The sequence below is a fragment of the Sturnira hondurensis genome, unplaced genomic scaffold, assembly GCF_014824575.4.
Source record: "Sturnira hondurensis isolate 20B ecotype Veracruz unplaced genomic scaffold, ASM1482457v3 Scaffold0022908, whole genome shotgun sequence".
Taxonomy (NCBI): domain Eukaryota; kingdom Metazoa; phylum Chordata; class Mammalia; order Chiroptera; family Phyllostomidae; genus Sturnira; species Sturnira hondurensis.
In genome coordinates this window covers 3953891-3976716 of record NW_028095539.1, presented here as the reverse complement: position 1 = coordinate 3976716, position 22826 = coordinate 3953891, and the positions used below count along the sequence as shown (strand labels likewise).

Genomic DNA, 22826 nt, shown 5'->3' with positions numbered 1-22826 from the left:
CCTTTACAAACTCCCAGTTTGGTCTCTACTCTCCACGAGCCCTCCCCGCCACTGTGGGTCCTTGGTCCCCCCTCACCTGGCCTCTCCGGCAGGTTCCACACCATGTCCATCATGCTGGCTGTGGACATCCTGGGCTGCACTGGCTCTGCGGAGGAGCGGGCAGCGCTTCTGCACAAGACCATCCAGCTAGCGGCTGAGCTCCGGGGGACCATGGGCAATATGTTCAGCTTCGCCGCGGTCATGGGCGCCCTGGATATGGCCCAGGTACAGAGGGACCCACGCAGAGGGGGTTCAAGTAGACTGTCTTAAAGGGTCCTGGGGTGTGGAAGAGGTGAGTTCTCTAGGGCTGACCTGTTCCAAGACCAGGTCTTCCCTTTCCTCTGGGCCTCAGCCTCCCCGCTGTAGAGTGAGTGAGGTGCATTACAGGAGTATAAACAAATACGAAACAGCTGTCACTGAGTGAGCACTTACTGTACACTACACTAAGTACTTCACAAGCCCTGACTCCTCCAAACATCTCATGAGGTGAATGTCTTTATCGTCCCCATTTTGCTTTTGGAGAAATTGAGGCAGAGCAGTGATTGCCTAAGGCCACACAGTCAAAGGCCAAAAAAGGTGGGATTTGAACCAGGTCTGTCTCATTTCAGAGCTGCAACCTCATCGCACCACACTTCCTCTCCTGTGCCTGGTAAACAGTGACTGCAGGCCCTGGCTGGTGTAGCTCAGTGGATTGAGTGTGGGCCCGCGAACTAGACGATCGCAGTTCCATTCCCAGTCAGGGCACATGCCTGGGTTGCAGGCCAGTTCCCAGCAGGGGACTCACGAGAAGCAACCATACATTGATATTTCTCTCCTTCTCTCCTTCCTTTCCCCTCTAAAGATAAATAAATAAAATCTTTAAAAAAAAAACACCAAACAGTGACTGCAGGGTCCTGAAGGCAGTGGTTCAGCTCCCAGCTCTGCCATCTATGGAATGTCCTTGGGCACGTGATTCCCTTCTCTGAGCCTTGGATCCCTCATCTGTAAAATGGGTTGTTGCGAGGGCTCCTTGAGGATCTGGGAGAGGAAGTCAGTTAGCACCGCTCTGGTGCCTGAGCAGTGACACCACATCTGGGCGTCTACTCAGCAGGGTGGCTTGTGGCCTCTTGCGGGCCCCTTCCCTGGCTGGTTGCTCACACACAACTGGTCTCCCCAGATTGCCCGGCTGGAGCAGACGTGGATGACCCTGCGGCAGCGACACACGGAGGGTGCCATCCTCTATGAGAAGAAGCTCAAGCCATTTCTCAAGAGCCTCAATGAGGGCAAAGGTACCTCCCCCACGTTGCTGTGTGACCTTGCACAGGTTTCGGCCCTCTCTGGGCCAGCAGAGACTTTCCCCATGTGGACAATGGTGAGAGCTTGACTGAACTCTGCAAGCTCTTCCTGCACTCACTCCGCACCTGGCAACTGTGTGCGCTGGCTGGATTCAGCCCCTGCAGCAGGGGATTTAGTTGAGGGGATCTAAAAGGAGAGGACTGTCCAGGAGTTAGGAGCCCTGGGGACTTTCTGGGACCTCAAGCAGGCCACACCCTGCCCCTCCTGCATCTCAGTTTCCAGGAGCACAGTGGGCAGCAAAGCCCTCCGGGGTCTCTAAGAGCTTGCTGTCTCCCTCTCTGCAGAAGGCCCGCCGCTGAGCAACACCACGTTCCCTCATGTACTGCCACTCATCACCCTGCTGGAGTGTGACTCGGCCCCGGCAGAGGGCCCCGAGCCCTGGGGCAGCACGGAGCACGGGGTGGAGGTGGTGCTAGCACACCTGGAGGCCGCCCGCACGGTGGCACACCACGGAGGCCTGTACCACACCAACGCCGAGGTCAAGCTGCAGGGTGAGTCACGGGGCCTTCAGGCCTGGGCTTCCCTCCACTCACTGGCTCTCCAAAGGCCCATTCCTGTTTCTCTGCCCCTCTTTCCTGCCCTGTCTCCCTGACTTATTTTTCTCATCCCTTTTCTTCCTCACTCAACAAGCAGTTGTTGTTAGTGGCAGGTGCCAGGTGGACACACACGATTCAAAGAGCGTCATAGCTGTGTGTTTCAGTTCCTCCGAGCCTCAGTTTTCTCATCTGTGACATGGCGTCCTCACAGGCCGACCTCACAAGGTTGTTTGCTGGGCCTGGTGCCCTGGGGCTGACACAGACCTGCCCTGCCCTCCAGGGGCTCTCAGTGTGGTCCAAAGGTAGAGCTTTCCTGTGCAAGGAGCAGAGGCAGTGGCTACAGAGAAGCTGTCTTTACTGCTTTAGGCATTAAAGCCATGAAAGTTCAGTGCAGACAAACTGGAAATTAAAGCTGAGCAAAAACAAGGTAAAAAAAACAAATCACCCAGCTCTGGCTGTTGCAGCTCAGTGGATTGAGTGCTGGGCTGTGAACCAAACAGTTGCTGGTTCAATTCCCAGTCACGGCACATGCCTGGGTTTCAGGCCAGGTCCCCAGTTGGGGACATTGAGAGGCAACCGCACACTGATGTTTCTCTCCCTTTCTCCCTCTCTTCCCCACTCTCTAAAAATAAATAAGTAAAATGTTTTTAAAAAATCACCCAGTTACCCAGAGGTAAATGCTGATGTGTTTGCCTCTGAGCATTCTGGTAGATGTCTTTCCTGACTTTTTTCTTCTTCAGAAAGAAAAAAACATTATTTTTTTCATTCACTTATAAAATGATTATGTTTCTTTTATTCATTTATTTATTTATTTATTTATTTAAAGATTTTAATTTATTTATCTTTAGAGGGGAAGGGAAGGAGAGAGGGAGAGAAACATCAATGTGTGGTTGCCTCTTATGTGTCCCCTGCTGGGAACTGGCCTGCAACCCAGGCATGTGCCCTGACTGGAAATCGAACTGCGGTTGTTTGGTTCGCAGGCCTGCGCTCAATCCGCTGAGCTATACCAGCCAGGGCCAAAATGTGTACGTTTCTTGGGAAAGATTTTGGAACTTACAGAAAAATACAAAAGAAAAAAAATACCCAAGTCATCCCTCCAATTAACATTAATATTCTCTCTTCTAGTCATTTTTAAATTTGATGTGACAAATAGCAGGGCAAAGACTAGGAACTAAAATGTGTGGCCCTGTTTATCAATAAACCTTGCTGAACCTCTGGCAGAGCTGGGGGGAGAGGGGTCCCTGAGGGGGCCCAGAGGGACGTGGCGGCTCTGGCGAGAGCCCCAGCCTCCCCAGCTGGATGGTGGGCCCCTAACCCCTGTGCCCCTCCCCGCAGGGTTCCAGGCCCGGCCCGAGCTTCTGGAGGTGTTCAGCACTGAGTTCCAGATGCGCCTCCTCTGGGGCAGCCAGGGTGCCAACAGCAGCCAGGCCCGGCGCTACGAGAAGTTCGACAAGGTTCTCACCGCCCTGTCCCACAAACTGGAGCCTGCCATCCGCTCCAGCGAGCTGTGACCCCCATGGACCCTTCCCCTCTGCAGCTGCGGGCAGCGTCGGGGACAGAGGGGCATGGACCTTTCCCCAGAGCACCCCAGGGACACTGTGATCAGCCCAAGAATGTTCTGGGCTCAACGCCAGGATTTTCCTTGCGCCTCCAGGGCTCTGCATGGACCCTGGGCTCTGTCCCACCAGCTACACGCTCACCAAACCTCCCTTCAGGAAGAACCGGAACCCTTGGTCCTACCCCCGGCTTCTGCTTCCCCCTTCCTGCTGAGGTGCCCTCTGTTTGAGCTGTGGGAGGCTCCTCACGCCGCCTCACTCTCTCCAGGCATCTGCTCCCCACCAACACCAAGGCCTCCATCTGGCTGTAAATAAGTCTTTCTGTTCTGTAAATAGATGTACAGAAGCCATGGTCTTTCTTTCATATAATAAACTTTTATGAATCTTTTTTCTCTCTCTCAGGGGAACTTGGGATGGAAGAAGGCATCTTTTTCTTAGGTGAAAGGGGAAAGAATTCACTCAATAGATACCCATATTTTGCTGTGTATAATGTGCTCCCATGTGTAATGCACACCCATGTTTTGTGTGCATTATACACAGGATTATTGGACCCATGTATAATGCACATCCTTATTGTTCCCTCAAAAATTTGGGCAAGTCCTGGCTGGTGTGGCTCAGTGGATTGAGGGCTGGCCTGTGAACCAAATGGTTGCCGGTTCGATTCCCAGTCAGGGCACATGCCTGGGTTGTGGGCCAGGTCTCCAGTTGGGTGCACACAAGGGGCAACCACGCACTGATATTTCTCTCTCTTTCTCCCTTCCCTTCTCTCTAAACATAAATAAAATCTTTTAAAATTTTTGGGCAAAAAAGTGTGTATTATACATGGCAAAATACTGTATTTTAGTTAGTACCTGGGACATTTCAGATTATACCAGGAGCTAGAGTTTCTGCCAATACTAAATACTTGTCCTGGAGGAGTTTGCAAACAGTGGGGGAGGTAGACAGCCAGTTCCCACCAGTGGGAGAAATACTGACCCGCCCCCCTCCTACCCCATTCCCTGCCCCTGCCCCATTCCCAACCTCTGCCAGAGCAGAGGTTCCCGCAAATGTACAACCAAGGATCCCAGATGTTTGGGGTGGAAGGGCTTTTTGGAATCTAGGGTTCTACCTCCCCTCTGGAAAACTTAAGAACTGTGACTTGGGTCAGAGCAGCAGAATGAGGAAGCCTGGAACCCAGACATCCTGACCTGGAGTTTTTCTCTCTCCTCAATAGTCGGAACTCATTTCTTTTCAGGCTTTGAAACGTGGTCCCAGAATTCGTGTGTGTGTGTTGAGTGGGGCAGGAGGTCTTTGAAAAGGGACATGAACATAGTTGTTTTGATGCCGTAGGAGGCGGGGGTAGTCAGTGGGGACCAATGACCAACACGACTGCACGCCAGGCCAGAAGTCCGGGGAGCCCGTTCACTGAATTTGGGATGTCTGGGTTTCTTCCCCCTATGACTCCTCTGTGAGAGGCTGGGTAACATAGTGCCTTCGATCTTTGGTGGCAGCCAGACTTGGGTTCAGTTCTATTGTTTATTAGCTGAGCAACCTTGGATACGAGTGGGGCTTAACCCCTGGGGTCCCAATTTCCACCTCGGCAAAATGGAACAGTAATAGAATCGGTCTCTTACGGTTGCGTCCCAGCCTTTAGGGCATAGTAGCACATAAGGAACCAGTTTCATACATATGTATGTATGACTCATACATAATGGGTGTCAACGATCATTTATTGATTACTTTGAGCCAAAACATTTTTATGTGCCTGTATTTCATTGAAATGCCACAGCTTCTCTTTATGACAGGTCCTGTTATCGTATTACAAGATTTGTAAGGCAACCTAACACTAACGGCACAGTCGGTGCTCAAAAGCTATTAGTGAGAGTTCTTGAAGAAAAAAATACGAAAAAGGAGCTTTGCAAGGTGTAGGGGGCCGCACAAGTTTTCACTACAATTGTTACATCCCTCTTGTGGTAATAATTCTGTATTATTTTTTTGGAGCTACTATGATGGTACCCTGGTTACCGTGGCCATGGAAACGCGGCCCGCCGTCCCGGGTTGGACAGGTCGCGGGCTCCCCCTGGAGGTTATCTTCCGGACCTGCTGCGGGACGACTGGGCGGGCCTTTGAGCGGGGCGAGAGGGCAGTCGGGAGCTGTAGGCGAAGGGAGGTGGATGCCGCGAAGCGATGCACGCCGGGAGCTGTAGTTCATGAGGCGGTGGGCCGCCCCAGACCCAGCTCGTCCGGCTCCTGGATGGCGGCCGAGACGCGTGGCTGCCGGCCCTGGGGCTCACTCCTCCTCGGGCTGCTCGGGCTGGTCTCGGCCGCGGCTGCCGCCTGGGACCTGACTTCGCTGCGCTGCAACTTCGGCACCTTCTGCGAATGTGACTTCCAGCCCGACTTCCAGGGTGAGGAGCGAAGGGGAGGGGAGACCCGAGAGCCCACGGACTCCGGCGTTGCGCCGGGACCGGACCTGAAGGGTAGATCCGAAGGGCGGAACCCGTAGGCTTCTAGACGGTCAGGGCCGGAAGTGGGCCTGGCGCTGAGGGACATTTGACAGGCCGGGGCACGGGACTTGGGGCGAGGGTTTGGAGATGCCCGTTTGGGAGAGAGGCCTTTGACAGCGGAGCCTTTAGGCCTTTGACAGCGGAGAGGTTTAGGCCTTCACAGTGGAAGGGCTGTCAGGAGAGAAGCCTGCTTTGGGGATGGGCAGAGGGTTCTGCGGGCAGACCCTGTTGACATTTCGCACCTATTTAGGGCTGAGCGCAATTCAGAGGGAGGCCTGGTGGGGGCGCTGCCGAGCTGAATCAGGCCTATGGGTGGCTTCTGCTGCCAGAGACCCCAAGGGCCCCCTTTGCTTCCCGCAGACATCCCGAAACCATCCCAGACCACAGAGATCCATCCCTAGGCCAGGTTCCAGATATCACTACCCCCATGAACCTCTTCTGTGGTGGAGGCGTGTCCTTGGCTCTGACACTGTCCTTCTTGCGGCCCTAGGTCTGGAGTGTGACCTGGCCCAGCACCTGGCAGGCCAGCACTTGGCCAGGGCGCTGGTGGTGAAGGCACTGAAGGCCTTTGTGCAGGACCCGGCCCCCACTAAGCCTTTGGTCCTCTCCCTGCATGGCTGGACAGGCACCGGCAAGTCCTATGTCAGCTCCCTGCTGGCACACTACCTCTTCCGGGGTGGCCTCCGCAGCCCCTATGTGCACCACTTCTCCCCCGTCCTCCACTTCCCCCATCCCAGCCACTTGGAGCGCTACAAGGTAGGCTGGTTCCATCTTGGATCATTCTGCATCACCGGGTGCCGTACCCTAGGGAGTGAGTCCTAAGCACAGAGAGGGGGACTCACTTGCTCCAGGCCACACAGCCAGTTGGAGCTAGCCTTCAGGACGCATCTGGAACAGAGCTTGGGTTGGTGCCATTCTGCCTGGCAGGGAGTTAGTTCTCACTTTAATTCCTGGGTGGTGGGAGAGCATAATGGTACCTGCCTGCCAGGTTTGTTGTGAAGGACATGGGATTATATAATTACAGGTATTAATTAATTGAGCACTTAACCTTTGCCAGACAGTCTGCACTGTCTTCTCTCTGTTAGCCCCAATTTGAGGCTCAGAGTAAGTACTTAGTAAATACTAGCTCTTACTACTACTACTACCATTAGTATTGCAGTTATTGGTTACAAGGTACTTCGCAGGCTGATCTGTTTCACCTGTCAAAATGGCTGAGGAAGTTCACAACAGCAGGAAGGAGCCTCCCCCTTTTGTGGAAAGCAACAGGTGTCGGGAAGGCATCCTGCAGACAGGTGTCATGTCCTGCGGATTTGCTGTTGGAGCGTGGGCTGGTCTCTGCCCCTCCCAGGGCCACAGTTTTGCCACCAGTCACATTAAGGGGTCAGTGCCTTCTGCGAGACCCTGTCTTCCTGGAAAGGGGGTTAGTTCTCGCCTTGGGAAGCAGTGGGGCCGGGAGAGGAGCCGCAGTCCCCTCAGACTCTTGCCTGTCTCCCGCAGAAGGACCTGAAGAGCTGGGTCCAGGGGAACCTCACTGTTTGTGGCCGCTCCCTCTTCCTCTTTGATGAGATGGACAAGCTGTCCCCAGGCCTAATGGAGGTCCTGCGACCTTTCCTGGGCTCCTCCTGGGTTGTGTACGGGACCAACTATCGGAAAGCCATCTTCATCTTCATCAGGTGGGGTGCCGCTGGGCAGTGGGCATAGTGGTGGGGGCACTTAGGGGTCTCCACCATCCAGTCCTGCTGTCTCACAGCAGAGGCCTGTCCCCCTGGGCCCAGGCTTTCCCAAAGCCCTTCACCCTCTCGATAGTGACCCTGCCATTCCAGGTGGCTGACTCCCCCTTCGATAATCTCAAAGCCTATTCTGGGCTCAGTCCTTTTGGTCCTCACCATCTCGTTGTGGAAGTCCCACTGGGTCAAGAGTTTTCCCTCTTTTTGTGGCCTGGGAGAAACAGAACTAGGGCTCTAGTCCCACCGTTAAGAGTCCTCACTGCGCTTCCTCCCGCCAACAACTCCAACTCTCTGAGCTCCCACCTCCTCTCTGTACGGCAGGGCTGTCCTCTGTCCTCCGTCCTCCTAGAGGCTGGGCGAGGGGAAGTCAGCGGAGGAACAGGGAAATGTTTCGGCGCCTGTAGGTGAATCTCCAGGGGTCACGGTTGTGGACCCAGGCTCTGGAGAGGGGAAGTGCTTCTGCTGGCGTGTTTTTGGCTGGTTGGCTCCTGCTGGCACTGAGCTGGACCCCCAGGCTCGGATTGTCTTAGGTGGCATGTGGGAAGCAGGGCCAAATCCTGCTCCTCACTGCCTGAGTCTTGGCCTGGGTCCCCATGGTTTTAGCAACACTGGAGGCGAGCAGATCAACCAGGTGGTACTGGAGGCATGGCGCAGCCGCCGGGACCGTGAGGACATCCGCCTGCAGGAGCTAGAGCCAGCTATCTCCCGGGCTGTGCTGGACAACCCGCAGCGTGAGTTCGGGTCAGGGCCCCACCCGGGTGGCCTCAGCAGGCTGGGCCTCACACCCAGGCCCGTGGGACCAGAGTCTGACACTCTGCTCATTGACCCACTACGTCGCAGGCCGGGCTCTGGTGCTCCCGGCTGTCACACAGCCTCCTTGAGCCTTGAGCCCAGAAGGGGGCTGAGAGTCACAAACCTACACTGGCCTCGCGGGGACAGCAGCCCAGCTTCTGTGAAGCACAGCTCTTTTTCTCGTCGTCCCTTCCTGCAGATGGCTTCTGGCGCTCGGGCATCGTGGAAGAGCATCTCCTGGACGCCCTGGTGCCCTTCCTGCCGCTCCAGAGACACCACGTGCGGCACTGCGTGCTCAACGAGCTGGCCCAGCTGGGCCTGGAGCCCAGGGAGGAGGCTGTCCAGGCTGTGCTGGACAGCACCACCTTCTTTCCTGAGGACGAGCAGCTGTTTTCCTCCACCGGCTGCAAGACTGTGGCTTCCCGAATTGCCTTCTTCCTTTGACTCTGCAGGTGGCATCCTTGCCCTTCTCTGCCTGGCCAGGCCATGCAGGGACCCCAGGCGCCTCTGCCAGAGGGACCCTGGTCCTGAGCCTCCCGGAGAGCGGGGCCCAGAGCACAAATGAAAGATGAGAAGGGTCGGCCAGGCCGAGACAGAGGGCCAGGGTGAGCCCTGGCCTCTTAACTGGTCTGACATCTTGGCCTTTGCTTCCTTCCCCAGGGGAAAGTGCCGGTCACCCCAGCACCTCCATGAACCTTGACCTTGCCCTCTGGCCTGAGCCTCCTTAAAATGTGAATTGTAACTCAGGGACAGTGGCTCCCAGCGCTCCCTCCCTCCTTAGCCTTTACCTCGGACCGTGCTCCCACCGCACCTCTCCCCCCGAGTCCCCGATGGTAAAGCCAGGCTGAGACCTCTCAGTCTCCACGAATGGAGGGGCTCCAGCTACCACTTGAGCCTAGTTTTTAAAGTTTTTAATTTTGTAAAAGAAGAGAACAAATAAACTTAGCCATGGGACCACAGTAATGTCGGTTGAGGTTTCTCGTTGCTGAGTGTGACTTCGGTAGAATATTTTCCCTCTCCAGCAAGTAGGGAGGGGCTTGGTGGCCCCTTCAGAGAACAGTGGGGCTGTCAGAGCTGGGGCTTTGCTGGATTTTGCTGGGGTTCTGGCTCAGGTCCTGGGTGGCCTCAGTATTGCCGGGGCTACTACTGGGGTCATAGAAAGCCTTGGTCTTGCTGGAACTTCGGATCAGTCCCCAGCTCTGGCCGTGAGCACCCTTGGTCTTTCTGAGCCTCTGCCTTGGATCTCTGGCGGCCTTGGTCTTTCTGAGCCTTTGCCCTGGGCCCTGGGTGGCCTCGGTTTTGCTGGGCTTTTGCCCTGGGCCCTGGGTAGCCTTGGTCTTGCTGGGCTTTTGCCCTGGGCCCTGGATGGCCTCGGTCTTGCTGGGCCTGTGACTCTGGCTCTGTGTGGCCCCTCTCTTGCTGGATCTCTGGCTCTGGCTCTGAGTGGCCTTAGTTTTCTTAAAGCGGCGGCTCAGGACTAGGGCTTCCCTGTGGGTAGCCACGTCTGCGGGCTGAGCCTTCAGCAGGGAGGAATCCGTGAGGGTCCCAGTGGAGGCTGTGGTGCTCCTGTACTCCTGACAGCTGGTGGATGTCTCTATCTCCGAGGTCGGCAGGGTCCTGACTGCGAAGGGTGTGCCGAGTGCAACCCTCAGGCCCCTCACCCTGGGCAGCTCAGGAAGGAGGCTCTAAGCCTCACCCTTGCCTGCACCCCAGAGGCCTCGAACGGCCAAGGGGAAGGCCTGCTAGAGCCCAGCGGCCCGGCAGCCCACCGGCCCTCGGCCACCGCTCCCTGCCCTCCAAATCCAGCCACAGCCAACAGCCTGCACTCCACCCTTCCCACACTCCACTAACCCCTGTTCCTCCCTCAGGTCCTAAAGCCTCTCCAACCCCCACAGGGGCCTCAGGCACCCGCAGCCGTCCAGCGTGCGTCTACACTGTCCTGGTTGTCTCTCTACCTGCATGCCTCTTTCCCCTCCGGACCAAAGCTCCCCAGGGCAGGGACTGGGCCATTCATGCCTGTGACTGGTGTGTGGCAGAGCCCAGCCCCAGGACTCCAAGGCTGGTTGAACGGCACTGGAGAAGGACAGGGCCAGCCACCGCTATTTTTGTCCCTAACCTGGACCACTCACACCTGTCCCTGAGACTCTGTTAGGAGCAGCATTCCTGGGTGTTGGCTTTTGTCCCTTCCATGCTAGTGCCTGGAAGAATCAGGTAAAAGACCTGTGGACATGCACAGGATTTATGGGCTTATTTCAGGGAAGAGTAAGGGGGCAGAGGGGAGACTGGCCTGAGGCGGAAGTGAGGGGCTGTCAGGAAAGCCGGTCTAGGCTTGGGCCGGGCATCACCTCCCTGGGGGCTCAGCACGCCCCCTGCGAAGGTGGGACTGTACTCCTGCTTTAGAGTCACATGGAGCCCACACTCACACCAGGCCAGGGAGTCTCTGACCCCTAACCTTTGCCCATTCTGCTGCTTTGGCTCACGGGCCTGGCAGGAGCATGGGGGACTCACAGCCCAAGATGGAGTCTGAAGAGGTCTGGTTGGCGTAGCTGTCGGACGGGGACCTCGCCTCGCTAGGAACAGGCTCCAGCTTCTCCTAGGGCAAGAGACGGCTGGGCAGTCAGGCCGCAGGGAGCCCGGGGCCAGTGGCTGTAGCTCTGGAAGGCCAGCAGACGTTGGGACCTTCAGTGACTGGTCCCCTTGAGCTTAGAGCTTCTCAGGGCTCCCAGATTTGGGCTGTTGGCGGGTAAGGGGGGCAGGGGACAGGGAGAGGCTGAGACTGGACAGGAAGGGGAGTGGCCCATACAGGCATGCTGCTGTGAGCAAGGCAGTGTCAGAGAGATAGCATGGGCCTCAGTGTCCCCATCTGCAAAATGGAAATTCCTTCAAATCTAGAACAGGCTTCTGTAAACTGTGAAGTGCGGTGACCCCCCAGGACTGGCCGCTGAGGGACTGAGGGGCTTCTCCATGCTTCACGCGTCTTACCCCATTTCATCCTCCCCAAGTCTACGGGGGAAACTCCCACTATCACCGTTTCACAGACCAGGGACCAAGGCTGTGAGCGCCTAAGCAGCCTGCCCAGGGCACTCAGCGAAGGAGAAGCTGGGCTTGAATCCGGGTCTGTGGCCGCTGGTCTCCTCTGGCGGGTCCACACCTGCGGCCCCCGGGGGAGCGGGCAGACGTGCAGAGCACTAGCAGCGCTAATGCGCAGGCGCCAGCCCAGTGCCTCCCCGAGGGAGGGGCTCACGATGACTTCATGGGGCACACCGAAGTTCTGTATTTTCTTATTCTTCTGTGAGCTAGACAAATGTCGAACTAGCCTTTTCCATTTATGGCACAGGATTCTGGGACCCCATTTTCTTCAATCATGTAAAGTATCCTTGGCACGGCACGCTGGTTGGCACCCTGGTTTACACGCTGTCTCCCAGCAGCGGAGTGGGGAGTGAACTGCGGGGTAGTCACGGGAGAGAATTCTCCACGGCAGTGAGAATGCGCAGTCGGCCCAGGTGTGTGTCACAGACACTAACGCAGGGAGCGGCGCCGGGAGGCACACAGACTGTCCCCAACGACGGGTACCGAGTGCGCTGCCTTTGGTGTTAGGTGGCATGGGGTGGGCTGAGGGAGGGGCCTCGAAGGGGGAGGGGGCGCTTCTGGTGGGGAGTGTTCTTTCTGGATGTGGGTAATGATGCCATGGGTGTGTTCAGTTTGAAAATTCATCAAGCAGTTCATTTATGATTTCTGGGCTTTTCTGTATATTACACTCCACACAGTTTTTAGACCTGGATTTCATGGTTAAGGAAACTCTGGCAGGAGTGGCCAGTGCGCACAGCAGCATTTGTGAGGGTGAGTGTGGGCAGGGTGTGAGAAGTCCTTGCTGGGAGGGGCCTCGTCCTCAGGTGCACTCCCTGGGGGGACCCCTTGCTGGTTCCACCCGACCTCACAGCAAGAGATCCCCAGCCCGTGTCACACAGCTGAGCAGCGGCACAGCCAGGCCTGGAAGCCAGCCTCTGGCCAGCCTGCCCCCCTCAGCCCTGCCTTGGGTGCATTCCCCACCCAATGGACCTCAAAGGCTTTGGCGTGCGGCCCACTCACCTCTTCCTTGGGGCCCTTGGCCTCCTCCAGGTGTTTGGGCTCGGCCTGCAGGGCCTGGGGAGGGCAACCCGACTCCTCGGAGGGCTCCTGCAAAGGGCGCTCCTGCTTCCACGAGAGCTGCAGGGCCCGGGCCTTCTGGCGCTCCAGTTCCCGCCTCCTGAGCTGCCTGCCCAGCCGTGGCCCCAGAGCACCGGGTGAGTCTCCCTGATTCGCCCCACCACCCCCAGGACAGGACAGTGGCCTGAGGGAGCAGCTGGGGCCAGAGGAGCCTCGAGCCCCAGTCACTCCCACTCCTGCTTGAGGAAATTACCCCAGGATGCCTTCAGAGATGCTGGCCTGCAGCCTGCTTTCCACCGCCCGACTCAGCTGCAGCCTGGCCAGGTGGGCCACCTGGGTGCCAAGCACCTCCTCCGCCGACATGCCCGAGAAGAGGTCAGTCATCAGCGGAAGCAGCTGCCAGGAGAGGGGTGACCAGAGTGAGGTGTGGACCAGGGCAGGGGCCACCAGGAAAGGGGGCTTCTCGGCCCCTGCAGAGTCCCTTTACAGGGCTGGAGAAGAAAGAGTTTATAAATTGTTTTTGTTTTTTTTAATCATTATTTACATATGGAGTGAGGGAAAGGGAGGTAGGAAGAGGGAGAGAAACGTCGGTGTGCGAGAGACATTGCTTGGTTGCCTCTCAACGCCCCCAGCTAGGGCTCCGGCCCACAGCCCAGGCATGTGCTGGGACTGGGAACCAAACCAGCGACCTTTCACTTCGCAGACTGGTGCTCAATCCGCTGAGCCACACCAGTCAGAGCAAATTGTTGTTTTCAAAGGGCTGGACCTTTTTGCCCCTGAACTGTGAGGAGACCATGAGAAAGGAGCTATTCGGAGAGAGGACACTGCCAGTGTGGGTCTAGCTACGGGCTCTGAAGCCAGGCAGATCAGAGTCTAACCTTTAAGCTGTGTGACCCGGGCCAAGGGAACTGGCTTCTCTGAGCCCTGCCTTCTTTGCCTATAAATTGGGAAGTGATAATATTACCCACTTGGTGGGCGCTGAAGTGCTCCAGACAGAGCCGTGCAAGGTGAAGTGATTAGGACAGTGCCTGGCACACTGTAAATGCTCTGCGTTAGCAGCTCTTATTAGTTGCTAGGGAACCACATTTCTTTTAGGGACCGGGAGTATCTTTAGGTGGCCAGGGGTATTGACTCTGGAGTCCGCCCTCCTGGCCCCCAGCAGGAACCCACCTTCGGTTGCTTAGGGTCAAGGAGCAGGGCAGTGGCAACATCCTGGCGGGCCCCCAAAACGTTCTGCGTGAGCAGCCGGATCCTGGCACGGTGCAGGTAGTACTGAGCCCTCTGGGGGCTGTGCTGGATGGCCCTGGAGAAGTGGTTCTCTGCCTTCTGGAATTGCCTGTGGGAGAGCGGGCCGCAGGCTGCAGTGAGCTAGGCCACCTGGGGGAAATCGCAGCTTCTGGGCTCCACTGGGAAGTCTAGGGAAAACCAGACTGGTCTCCACTCCCTGCCACCGTTCCCCTCTCCTCTGCTTCTACCAGCTACGCTTTTGATGGGCCCGGCACTCAAATGCTAATATAAAACCCCAATATAAGTGGAAATTTTTATGATCTTGGATTAAAGAATGCCTTTCTGAGAATGTCATACACCTAGCAGCTAAAAATTAAAAAATTAATTTGAGCCCTCACTGGCGTGGCTCAGTGGATTGAGTTCTAGCCTGTGAACCAAAGGATCACCAGTTCAATTCCCAGTCAGGGCACATGCCTGGGTTGTGGGCCGGGTCCCCAGTAGTGGGTGTGCAAGAGGCAACCACACGTTAATATTTCTCTCCCTCTCTCTCCCTTCCCCTCCCTCTTTCTAAAAACAAGTACATAAAATCTTAAATAAATAAATAAATAATAGAAAAATAGTCTTGGCCCTGGCCTGGTAGTTGAGTTGGTTAGAGTGTCATCCCAACACACGAAGGCTGTGGGCCCAGTGCCCAGTGAGGACACATGTCAGAGTCAACCAATGAATGCACAAGTAAGTGGGACAATGAATCAGTGTTTTTCTCTCTCTCTCTCTGTAAAAATCAATTAAAAATAAAAATAAAAATGAAAAATAGCCTTAATAGCCCCCCACTATTGAGATTTGGGGAAACCAAAACTCTTTTTCCAGGGAGAAATGTGTATTGGTTCACTGTTTTTGGAGAACGTTTGAATATGATATAGAATGTTAAATTTCCACACTCTTTAACCCAATGATTTAACCTTTGGCAATCCAACTATAGTGTTACTAGTATAAGTACATGAAAGCTTATGTTCTGAATGCTCATTACTGTGTTATTTATGGTAAAAAACTGAAAGCACCCAACCACTCATCAGCAGTAAAGTGGATAAATACACAAGGCGCAATCCTCTGTGGTTCCTCCATAGAGTGGAATACTATACAGGCAGTAACGAGAGTATGAAGGTGTCCCATGTGGATGCCGTGGGAAGTAAAAAAGCGAACAAAACTCAATTTAGCACGATCCCCTTTTGTGAATGATCATTGTTAGCACATGCATTGGAAACCATGTAAAGGAATCTTTCCCAAAGTTATGGGGGTGGGGAGGCATTTGAGGTGGATATTAGAAGGAGCTCTCATGTTCTGAATTATAACTTACTGAACACTTCAGTTTTTTATAAAAAGTACAATTACCATAATATTCAGGAAAAAGGAAATGATTTTTAGTGGAAACTTGAAAAGTAAAATCTATATTTAGGAGACAAGACACATCTTGACTCAAGGATCCCAACATGCAGCTTCTTGCCAGGCCCGGCCCCGCCCCCGCCCCACCCCCAGCATATGGCCCCGCCCCCACCTGGACACACCTCCTCTTCTGCTCGCAGAAACCCATCTTCTCCTGCAGTAGGCCCATGCGCAGGTTAGCGTCCTCGTCCTGCGGGCTCAGCGCCAGTGCCTGCTGGTAGTCCGCCTCGGCAAAGGTCAGGTTGCCCAGCTGAAAGAAACAGTCTGGGTCCCAGACCCGGCGACACGGACTGAGTGGACCCAGTGTCCGGGAGCCCTGCTGAGCCTGCTCCACCCCCGGAGGGCGGGGCCTGAAACTGGCGGCTGGTAACACCTGTGGACGGTTGCCGAGAGCTTTCTGTGCCTGATTCTGTGCCTGATTTCTGAGCAGTCCTTAGACTGTAGCCAGTTTGTCAAAGACAAAGCTTCCCCAAGTATGTTTGTGGGTCACTGAGACTCTTAAATGTTTCCTCTTTCCCTCCTCCCTGCCCTCCTCCCTCAGGGGCTTCAAGTGCCCAGCCCAGGCCTTGGAGAGACTAGGGGCTCTGGGCTGGCCAGCCCCGCTCACCGCCGCGGTTGATGTAGAGGCCTTTCTCCTGCTGCTCGCCCTTGAGGGCCTTGTTGAGCAGCAGCACGCTCTCCTGGTACGCCCCCTGCAGGTAGCAGTGAACCGCGAAGTCATTGTAGGCCAGCAGCAGCTGGTGCTGCGCCTGCTGCACCATGTCCTCCTGGTGTGGGGACATCATGTCTAACGCTTTCAGGAGGTCCTCTACGGCGGCATCAAAGTCCTGGAGTCGTCGGTACATGGTGCCCCTATGGGGAAGGGACATGAAGGCCAAAGCACCGCCATTGACTGGGGTGGCTGGGCAAGCCACTGCCTGCCCTGGGTCTCTGACCTGCGGAGGAGGTGGCCAGGGGCGGTGTGTGTGTGGAGGGAGGGGGGGAGTCGGGGGACCCTGGACCCTCACTGGGTTTGGCCTGTGGGGTGTGCAGTGCTACTCAGATAACCTGCCGGTAACTAGCAATTTTATTTTTCTCAAAAATAGCTTCCCTCTTTCTTTTGGGGAGCCAGGTGCACGCCAGCCTTCACACAAAGGCCTTTCTGTACACAGCACAGGTGTTTCACCCCCACTGCTCATATGGGAAAACCCAGGCTCAAGGGAGTTTAATGGCCCTGAATCGGGTGGTGAATGCTTGTCGGGGTAAGAGTCACATCCGAGCCTTGTCCACCGCGCTGGATGCAGCAGGCCCGTGGGCCCGGGATTCCTCGTTAACCGAGGCTGCTACTGCAGCCTCCTGCTGTGATGCCTTGACTCCAGTTGGGATTAAGGAAAGATTGGGAGAGATTACGTGGGGAAACTGAGGCCCACATGGATTCAAGAGCTCCCTGAGAGCACTCAGTAGGGCCGAAGGCTGGCGCCTCCCCCACCAGCACCTGAAGAGGAAGAGGCTGGGGTCCAGAGGGTTGTTCTCGACGGCAGTGTCGAGGCACTGCAGTGCGTGCTGCAGCTTGCCCTGCACGGCTAGGGTCCTGGCGTCTTGATGTGACTTCTGGGCCTGGTCCACCATCACCTTGAGCAGCGCCTTGGCCCCTGGGTGCTTGGGATCCAGTTGCAAAGCGCTGTGCAGGTCTCGGTAGCAGAGGTTGGGCTGCAGGGGCCAGGAGTGACATCAGGGGCACGGGCCAAGCTGAGCCTGGCCATGTCCAGCAGGGGGAAGCAGAGCTCCAGGCTGCTAGGGGCCTTTCTCCAGGCAGTCGGGCACCCAGCCACCCATCCTTGGTGGCCCTGCCTTGCTGTTGTTCCGCCTTTTCTGACTCTTGAAGCGCACAGGGGACCCTGTGGGAAAATCCCAATCTAGGCCCAACCCCCGTTGGCCTTTTTCTGGATGTGGCCTCAGGGGCCCCAGGCCAGCCTTGGTGGTCTCTACTGTGGAAGGGGATTTGGGAGACTGCCTCCTAGGATGATTTCGGTGAGGCTCACTCAGGGTGGGAGAGGGGTGGCATCCCGATGGTCACTGTCACATCCTTCCTACCTTTTCCCTCCCCACTTTGTTGACCTTTAAAGCCAAGAGAGCTCTGACCAAGAACAGATTCAGGCCTGAACATGAGCAGAAAACATCCCCAGGCGAATACCTTCCACTGGGTGAGCAGGTCTATGTCAGTCAGACAGCAAGCACTTTTAGCAAGCACGCGTCTCCTACAGGGTAACTGGTTGAAGGGTGAGCAGAGCAAACAGTGGGGACACCAGGAAGTGGAGAGGGGACACACGGGAGAGGCTAGGGGTGGGACTTGGGAGCAGGCCTTGGTTCAAGGGCGGTGCCACTGAGCACTGGCTGTGTGACCTTGAGCAAGCCCTGTACCCTCCTCATCTGTGAAAAGATGACAAGGGGTTGTATCTCCTGAAAGGGTTATCGTGAGCCTGTAAGACAAACATGAGTGAAGCATTTGCAAGGGCTGAAGTGGTGGGAGCGGCTACAGTCCCGACAGTCAACAACAATTATCCATAATTACTAGTCTCCTGCCTTTGAAGGACACTCCCCTGGTGACTCCCTGTGGGACACGGAAGCCCAGCCCCCAGCCTGGGGAGGCCCACGTTTCCAACTGCCCCAGGATGCTCCACCTGGTGAACTGAGGTGAACCCCTGCCCACCCCCCCACCCCCACCCCCGCCTGTCCTGCCCCAGCTCCCAAGCCCCAGGCCAGGCCTGAACACCGGTCCTCGTTCTGGATCCCTTCCTTCCCTCATGCATCTTCCCAGTTAGTCTCTGGCCCTGACTTCCAAGGATGGTAGAACTGCCTTCTTGCCCATCCTCTTCTGGCCCCCTCCCCTTCTGCTGAGGGGCACCTCGCCTCCTCCGCAGGCACCTGTCCTCCAGGCTTGCTCCCTCTGGCGGCGAAAAGGATCTTTTGAAAGGCCGCTGCCCCCGGGGACACCCTCTGGAGGCTCCTACTGCCCCCAGGGAGAAGGCAGGGTCCTCCTGTGCTCACAGGGCCCCGCCTGATGCGCTCACAAACCTCCCCTCCTCCCTTGTGACTCCCAAGTGTCCCTTGCCCCTGAGCTGTTCCCTGTACTGTCTGTCCCCGCGGCTAGTCCAGGGGTTGTGCCGGCTGGGGTTGCTTAGTAAGTGTTCACTGAGGCAAATAAGGAAAGGAAGGAAGGAAGGAAGGAGGGAGGGAGGGCGCCCTCATCTGGTGGATCTGAGGCTGCCGCTTCATACTCTCCTAAAATCACCCTTCACCCAACTACCTGCCTAGGGGCATCTCCCCTGGGCTGAGTTCTGTGATGGCAGTGGTGGCATAGGTCTCTTGCCTTGTGGTTTCCGGGGTCCGGCGTGGACCTGGCACGGGGCCAGGGCTGAGTGACAGCGGAACAGCTATCTGACCCCTGACCGGGCGGCTGAGCGGTCAGTGCCAGTGGGGGCCTCTGCCCGCAGAGGACAGTGTCCTGCCGCACGATGGGGCGGCAGCTTCAGGGCAGGTGCATGGCCTAGCAGCTTCACATGATCTTGGGGTGTGCTGGGGGACACCCAGGCTGGGGGAGGGGCCGCTGCCTGCCCCGCCCTCCCTGTTCTACCTTCTGGAAGAAGTTATAGAGCCTGGCCCGGAGGATGTAGACATCAGCGTTGACAGTGCCATGAGTCACCTCCTCCGTGACAAGTGAGAGGCAGTCATCATGTCGTTTGAGGGCCAGGAGACACGCCATGCTGAGGGCAAAGAGCAAAGGTGCCTTGTCCGCTGAAGCAGCAACTTCCCACCTTTGTCGTCTCAGGGCCCATGCAAATTGTTAAAATTCTCCAGCACACCAAAAATATATATTTTTTGCTGATCTGACAAAGGAATAGGTGTAATTTTGATTCATCCACACTAGATGGAATTTGTGTTGGCTTTTTTTTAAAATCCTCACTTAAGGATATATCTATCGATTCTAGAGAGAGAGGAAGAGAGAGAGAGAAAGAGACAAGCATCGATGTGAGAATAACAATCAATCTGACCGGGGAACCGAACCTGGAACCCAGGCATGTGCCCTGATGGGGAATTGAACCCGCAACCTTTTGGTCTACAGGATAGCATTCCAACTGACTGAGCCACATCAGCCAGGGCTGTAGTCATTTTTTAATTTGACAGTCTAAGGGAAAGACGTCAGTGCCCCTGACTAAACAGTCAGGTGTTGCATATTTTAAAAATTCTTGTGGCATGCCGCTGGCAGTTGAAAATCTATGTGCTAGAGAGACAGGAAGGGGCTGCTGGAAAACCGGGGCTGGCAGGGACACTAAGGGGACCCTCACCATCGGTAACGGAAGCAAGATTTCTTGGGCTGGAGCTCGGAAGCTTGCGAGAAGATGTGCAGGGCATCCAGAAAGGCACCTTGCTCAAACAGGCACTGGCCCTGGGGACACAAGGAGCAGTCACTTCTGCTTCGATCCCTGGCACAGCAGCACTCACGAGAGGGCGTGGGCCACGTTGGGGTGGAANGGCAGTTGAAAATCTATGTGCTAGAGAGACAGGAAGGGGCTGCTGGAAAACCGGGGCTGGCAGGGACACTAAGGGGACCCTCACCATCGGTAACGGAAGCAAGATTTCTTGGGCTGGAGCTCGGAAGCTTGCGAGAAGATGTGCAGGGCATCCAGAAAGGCACCTTGCTCAAACAGGCACTGGCCCTGGGGACACAAAGAGCAGTCACTTCTGCTTCGATCCCTGGCACAGCAGCACTCACGAGAGGGCATGCGCCACGTTGGGGTGGAAGGGGAGAGACACAAGAGACAGGGACAGAGGTCTTCACAGAGCTGGAGAGATTTTAAGAGTCAGAGATACAGAGACGGAGAGAGATACGGAGCTAGGAAGAGACAGCACAAAACAGTGAGAGGTGAACACTGGGTGAGAGACGGACAGCAATGTGGAGACACAGGAACCAAGAGAAATAGACGAAGCCTGGGAGGCAGGCAAGAGCAACAGCGCCAACAGTAACAGGCTCCAGCCAGGACCAGGGCTTGGTGCGCCAAGCCCCGCGCTGAGAACCTCAGCTCTCTGTCTCACTGGTACTAACTAGCACCCCCCTTTTAGGTGAAAGAACTGAGGCTCAGAAGGTGAAGTAACTTCCCCAAGGTCAAGAAGTGTCTGTGCTAGACTCTGCACACCAACAGACAGACTGAGCATGTGCTTTGGGTGTATTCAAGAACTGAATAACTGGACATTAAAAACAAAGCTATCAAAGTTGTTAAAATGGAAAAAATCAGGACTTTGTTGGTATTTATGGGTTAGTATTTTTTTAGTTGCACACGGGGCTGGTATTACCTTTTTAGTGCTTAGAGCCTCTAGATTCTGGGTCTGTACTGTCTCACACCAGAGCACAGCTGCCTGTGGCTATGTACATTTCACTACAATAGCAAACAATGAAAAAAACTTAGCATTTCAAGGGCTCAGCGGTTGCACGTGGCTAATGGCTACCAGGTGGGACAGTGGTGAGTCGAGCATACATCACTGTCACCCGCAGGAAGTTCTGTTGGACAATGTTACAAAACTTTATCCAGACCTGGTGGTCAGCCTATAGGGAGGTGGGAGAGGTCACGAGAGGGGCAGCAGGTGGGCACACAGACACAGGGACAAGGAGGTCCCAGGGAGTCAAAACTAGTCCCAGGAGCAAGGAAAGCCCCATAGCCAGAGGGAGACCTGGAGGGCCTGGGTGTGAGGTGGGCCCTGAGGCACCTGCAGGTAAAGCACAAAGGTGAGGCGCTCCAGGAAGTTGGTGTTATCCGGCTGGAAGGAGTAAGCCCTTCGAAGATTTTGGGCGGCTGAGGAGAAGTCACAGAGTTGGATGTAGGCTTCAGCTCTTAAGGCATAGGAGTCTACCTGAGGGAGTGGAAACCCAGGCTGCTGTCCTCTCCCCACAGTTCACCCTGAGGCTTGACACTCGGTTACCAGCAGGGACTTGGTGGCCCTGAACAGAGGGATCGGGAAAGTGCGACAGGCACTGCCTGTGCCCATCCAAGCCCCCTCTCACCAGCTTGGAGTCCAGGTGGAGGGCACGGGAGAAGAACAGCACCGCCAACTCCCACTCTTCTCGCTCCAAGCACTGGTAGCCTTGGTGGTAGCTGTGGGGATGGGCGGCACAGGCAGAGGGGCTGGCCCTGCCCTTGACCACCCAGGGCATGCAGCTGGGGATGTGGGAGTGGGTGGGACATAGGTGGGTGGAGAGACCGGAGGAGTAGACAGAGATTCTGAGAGCTCATCCTGGCCAGCAGCCTTTGACCCACTGAGGCAGAAGAGCCCTGTTACACAGGAGTTCACTGAAGCCCAGAGAGGGAGAATCACTGGTCCAAAGTGGCACAGCATGTCAATGGCTAGGCAGAACAGAAACCAGGGACCCTGGTGAGGTAGTCACTCACTACTCCTTGACTTTTAAGGGCACTGTTAATCCCGCGGTCCTTGTTTTTATCTCATCAAAGCCCCGGAACACCTGGCAGGTCCCAAAGATGCGCTGTAGGACCTCCTGTGGGAGTGAAGTCCCCTTCAACTTTTGGATGGGCCGTGAGGGAGCCTGTTCAGGCCACAAAGGATCCTAGAACCAAGGGACAGGGAGGTGCAGCAGGCCTCCGAGATGACCCCCCTCCACGTGCACACTCTGATCAGGTGTGTTACAGGAAGGGAGGGTGGCCGGAGGCGCAGGCGAGGTCTGGTGCACGGCCAGCCTTATTCCCCTTAGGGATGTTCTGACCGCCCCCCCCCTCCAGTCCTGCCTCTCTCCTATGGTCAAAGTCAGGGGTCAAGATTCTCAGGCTCACACTGACTGCTCTCTTCCTGGCCCCCCTCAGCACCCTTCTCCAGCTGACACCCAAAACTCTGTCTCCAGCTCAGACCCTGTCCCAAGCTGCCTGCTCCAGGGGCCTACAGCTGCTAGCGTATCCTGCGTGACTCCCACACCCAGCAGATCAAATTGAGCACACACCTGACTCCTGCTCTAGCTTTCGCATCTTGGTAAGTCCACCTTCTCTGCCAGCCAGAGACCCTTGTCCCATCTGTCCTCAAGTCCTGTCTGTCCCACTTCCTAAAGACCTCTTAGATCCCGCCTCTTCTCTCACCCCCTCATCTGGGCCAATGCCATCTCTGCCAGGACGCCAGCATCGGCCACGCGTCCCAAGTCCTCTGTTCTCTGTTCAGCGGCCTGGCACTTTCCTGAATTGCACAACTAAGCCTGCCTCCCCCGTCCTTAAAACCTTTCCTGTGAACTCGGTGTAAGTCTCTTCTCTCCCGACCTTCTGCCTGTGCTTTAGCGTTCTCCCGCACCTTTCTAGAGTCTGTCATGAGGCTCCTTCCAGGAAGACCTGCGGGACTGAGTGGGCTACCTCGCAGCCCTCGCCCAGACGTTGCTAGGCACAATCTCCACGACGCTCATAGGCTCCGCCCTTTGGCCACGCCCCCGAAATCCAAGGGCTGTTCCACACACACACGCCAAGGGATGTTTGAGCCAGAAAAAGAGTAGCAAACTTTTATTAGCCAGGGAGGCTG

General features: G+C 56.0%; 3 protein-coding genes across 7 annotated transcripts in view; 2 read left to right on the top strand and 1 right to left on the bottom strand.

The window, feature by feature from the left end:
* The window catches only part of SH2D3C (SH2 domain containing 3C), a 29264-nt gene extending 25410 nt beyond the window's left edge, over window positions 1-3854 (top strand). For 2 of the 3 annotated variants that reach the window (XM_037037028.1, XM_037037029.1), the window contains exons 8-11: window positions 93-264; window positions 1196-1307; window positions 1659-1865; window positions 3246-3421. In XM_037037028.1, coding sequence (XP_036892923.1) covers window positions 93-264; window positions 1196-1307; window positions 1659-1865; window positions 3246-3421 — 667 coding nt within the window. Of the gene's footprint in view, window positions 1-92; window positions 265-1195; window positions 1308-1658; window positions 1866-3245 lie in introns of all 3 variants that reach the window. The other variant, XM_037037030.1, reaches the window with a different exon arrangement.
* A 1764-nt stretch (window positions 3855-5618) lies between these two features.
* TOR2A (torsin family 2 member A) lies at window positions 5619-9428 on the top strand. 3 transcript variants are annotated; one of them, XM_037036704.1, is made up of 5 exons: window positions 5636-5853; window positions 6443-6708; window positions 7450-7625; window positions 8283-8410; window positions 8671-9428. In XM_037036704.1, exons 1-5 carry the CDS (start codon window positions 5700-5702, stop codon window positions 8913-8915), a joined length of 969 nt encoding a protein of 322 aa, XP_036892599.1. In that variant the 5' UTR covers window positions 5636-5699; the 3' UTR covers window positions 8916-9428. The 3 variants fall into 3 exon arrangements, with proteins under 3 accessions (XP_036892601.1, XP_036892599.1, XP_036892600.1); XM_037036705.1 differs by lacking the exon at window positions 6443-6708 and having other exon boundaries at window positions 5766-5853; XM_037036706.1 differs by lacking the exons at window positions 6443-6708; window positions 8283-8410; window positions 8671-9428 and having other exon boundaries at window positions 5619-5853; window positions 7450-7612.
* A 67-nt stretch (window positions 9429-9495) lies between these two features.
* On the bottom strand, window positions 9496-22686 carry TTC16 (tetratricopeptide repeat domain 16). The gene is made up of 14 exons (XM_037036711.1): window positions 22605-22686; window positions 21707-21879; window positions 21322-21412; window positions 21027-21170; window positions 19881-19981; window positions 18898-19027; window positions 16759-16973; window positions 15892-16136; window positions 15407-15548; window positions 13788-13953; window positions 12871-13013; window positions 12561-12726; window positions 10980-11064; window positions 9496-10092 (listed from the first exon to the last, which is right to left on the bottom strand). Exons 1-14 carry the CDS (start codon window positions 22620-22622, stop codon window positions 9521-9523), a joined length of 2391 nt encoding a protein of 796 aa, XP_036892606.1. The 5' UTR covers window positions 22623-22686; the 3' UTR covers window positions 9496-9520.
* Window positions 22687-22826: the final 140 nt, after the last annotated feature.

What these genes read in the sequence shown, in the direction of transcription:
- TTC16 (XM_037036711.1), bottom strand. An exon ending in TTCTGCGAGCAGAAGAGGAG is followed by an intron (nt 13,954 to 15,406) that starts GTGTGTCCAGGT and finishes GCTCTCCCACAG; the next exon opens with GCAATTCCAGAAGGCAGAGA. An exon ending in TTGACCCTAAGCAACCGAAG is followed by an intron (nt 13,014 to 13,787) that starts GTGGGTTCCTGC and finishes CTCTCCTGGCAG; the next exon opens with CTGCTTCCGCTGATGACTGA.
- TOR2A (XM_037036704.1), top strand. Translation starts at nt 5,700, where the DNA reads ATGGCGGCCGAGACGCGTGGCTGCCGGCCCTGGGGCTCACTCCTCCTC. An exon ending in CTTCCAGCCCGACTTCCAGG is followed by an intron (nt 5,854 to 6,442) that starts GTGAGGAGCGAA and finishes TTGCGGCCCTAG; the next exon opens with GTCTGGAGTGTGACCTGGCC. An exon ending in GCCACTTGGAGCGCTACAAG is followed by an intron (nt 6,709 to 7,449) that starts GTAGGCTGGTTC and finishes TGTCTCCCGCAG; the next exon opens with AAGGACCTGAAGAGCTGGGT.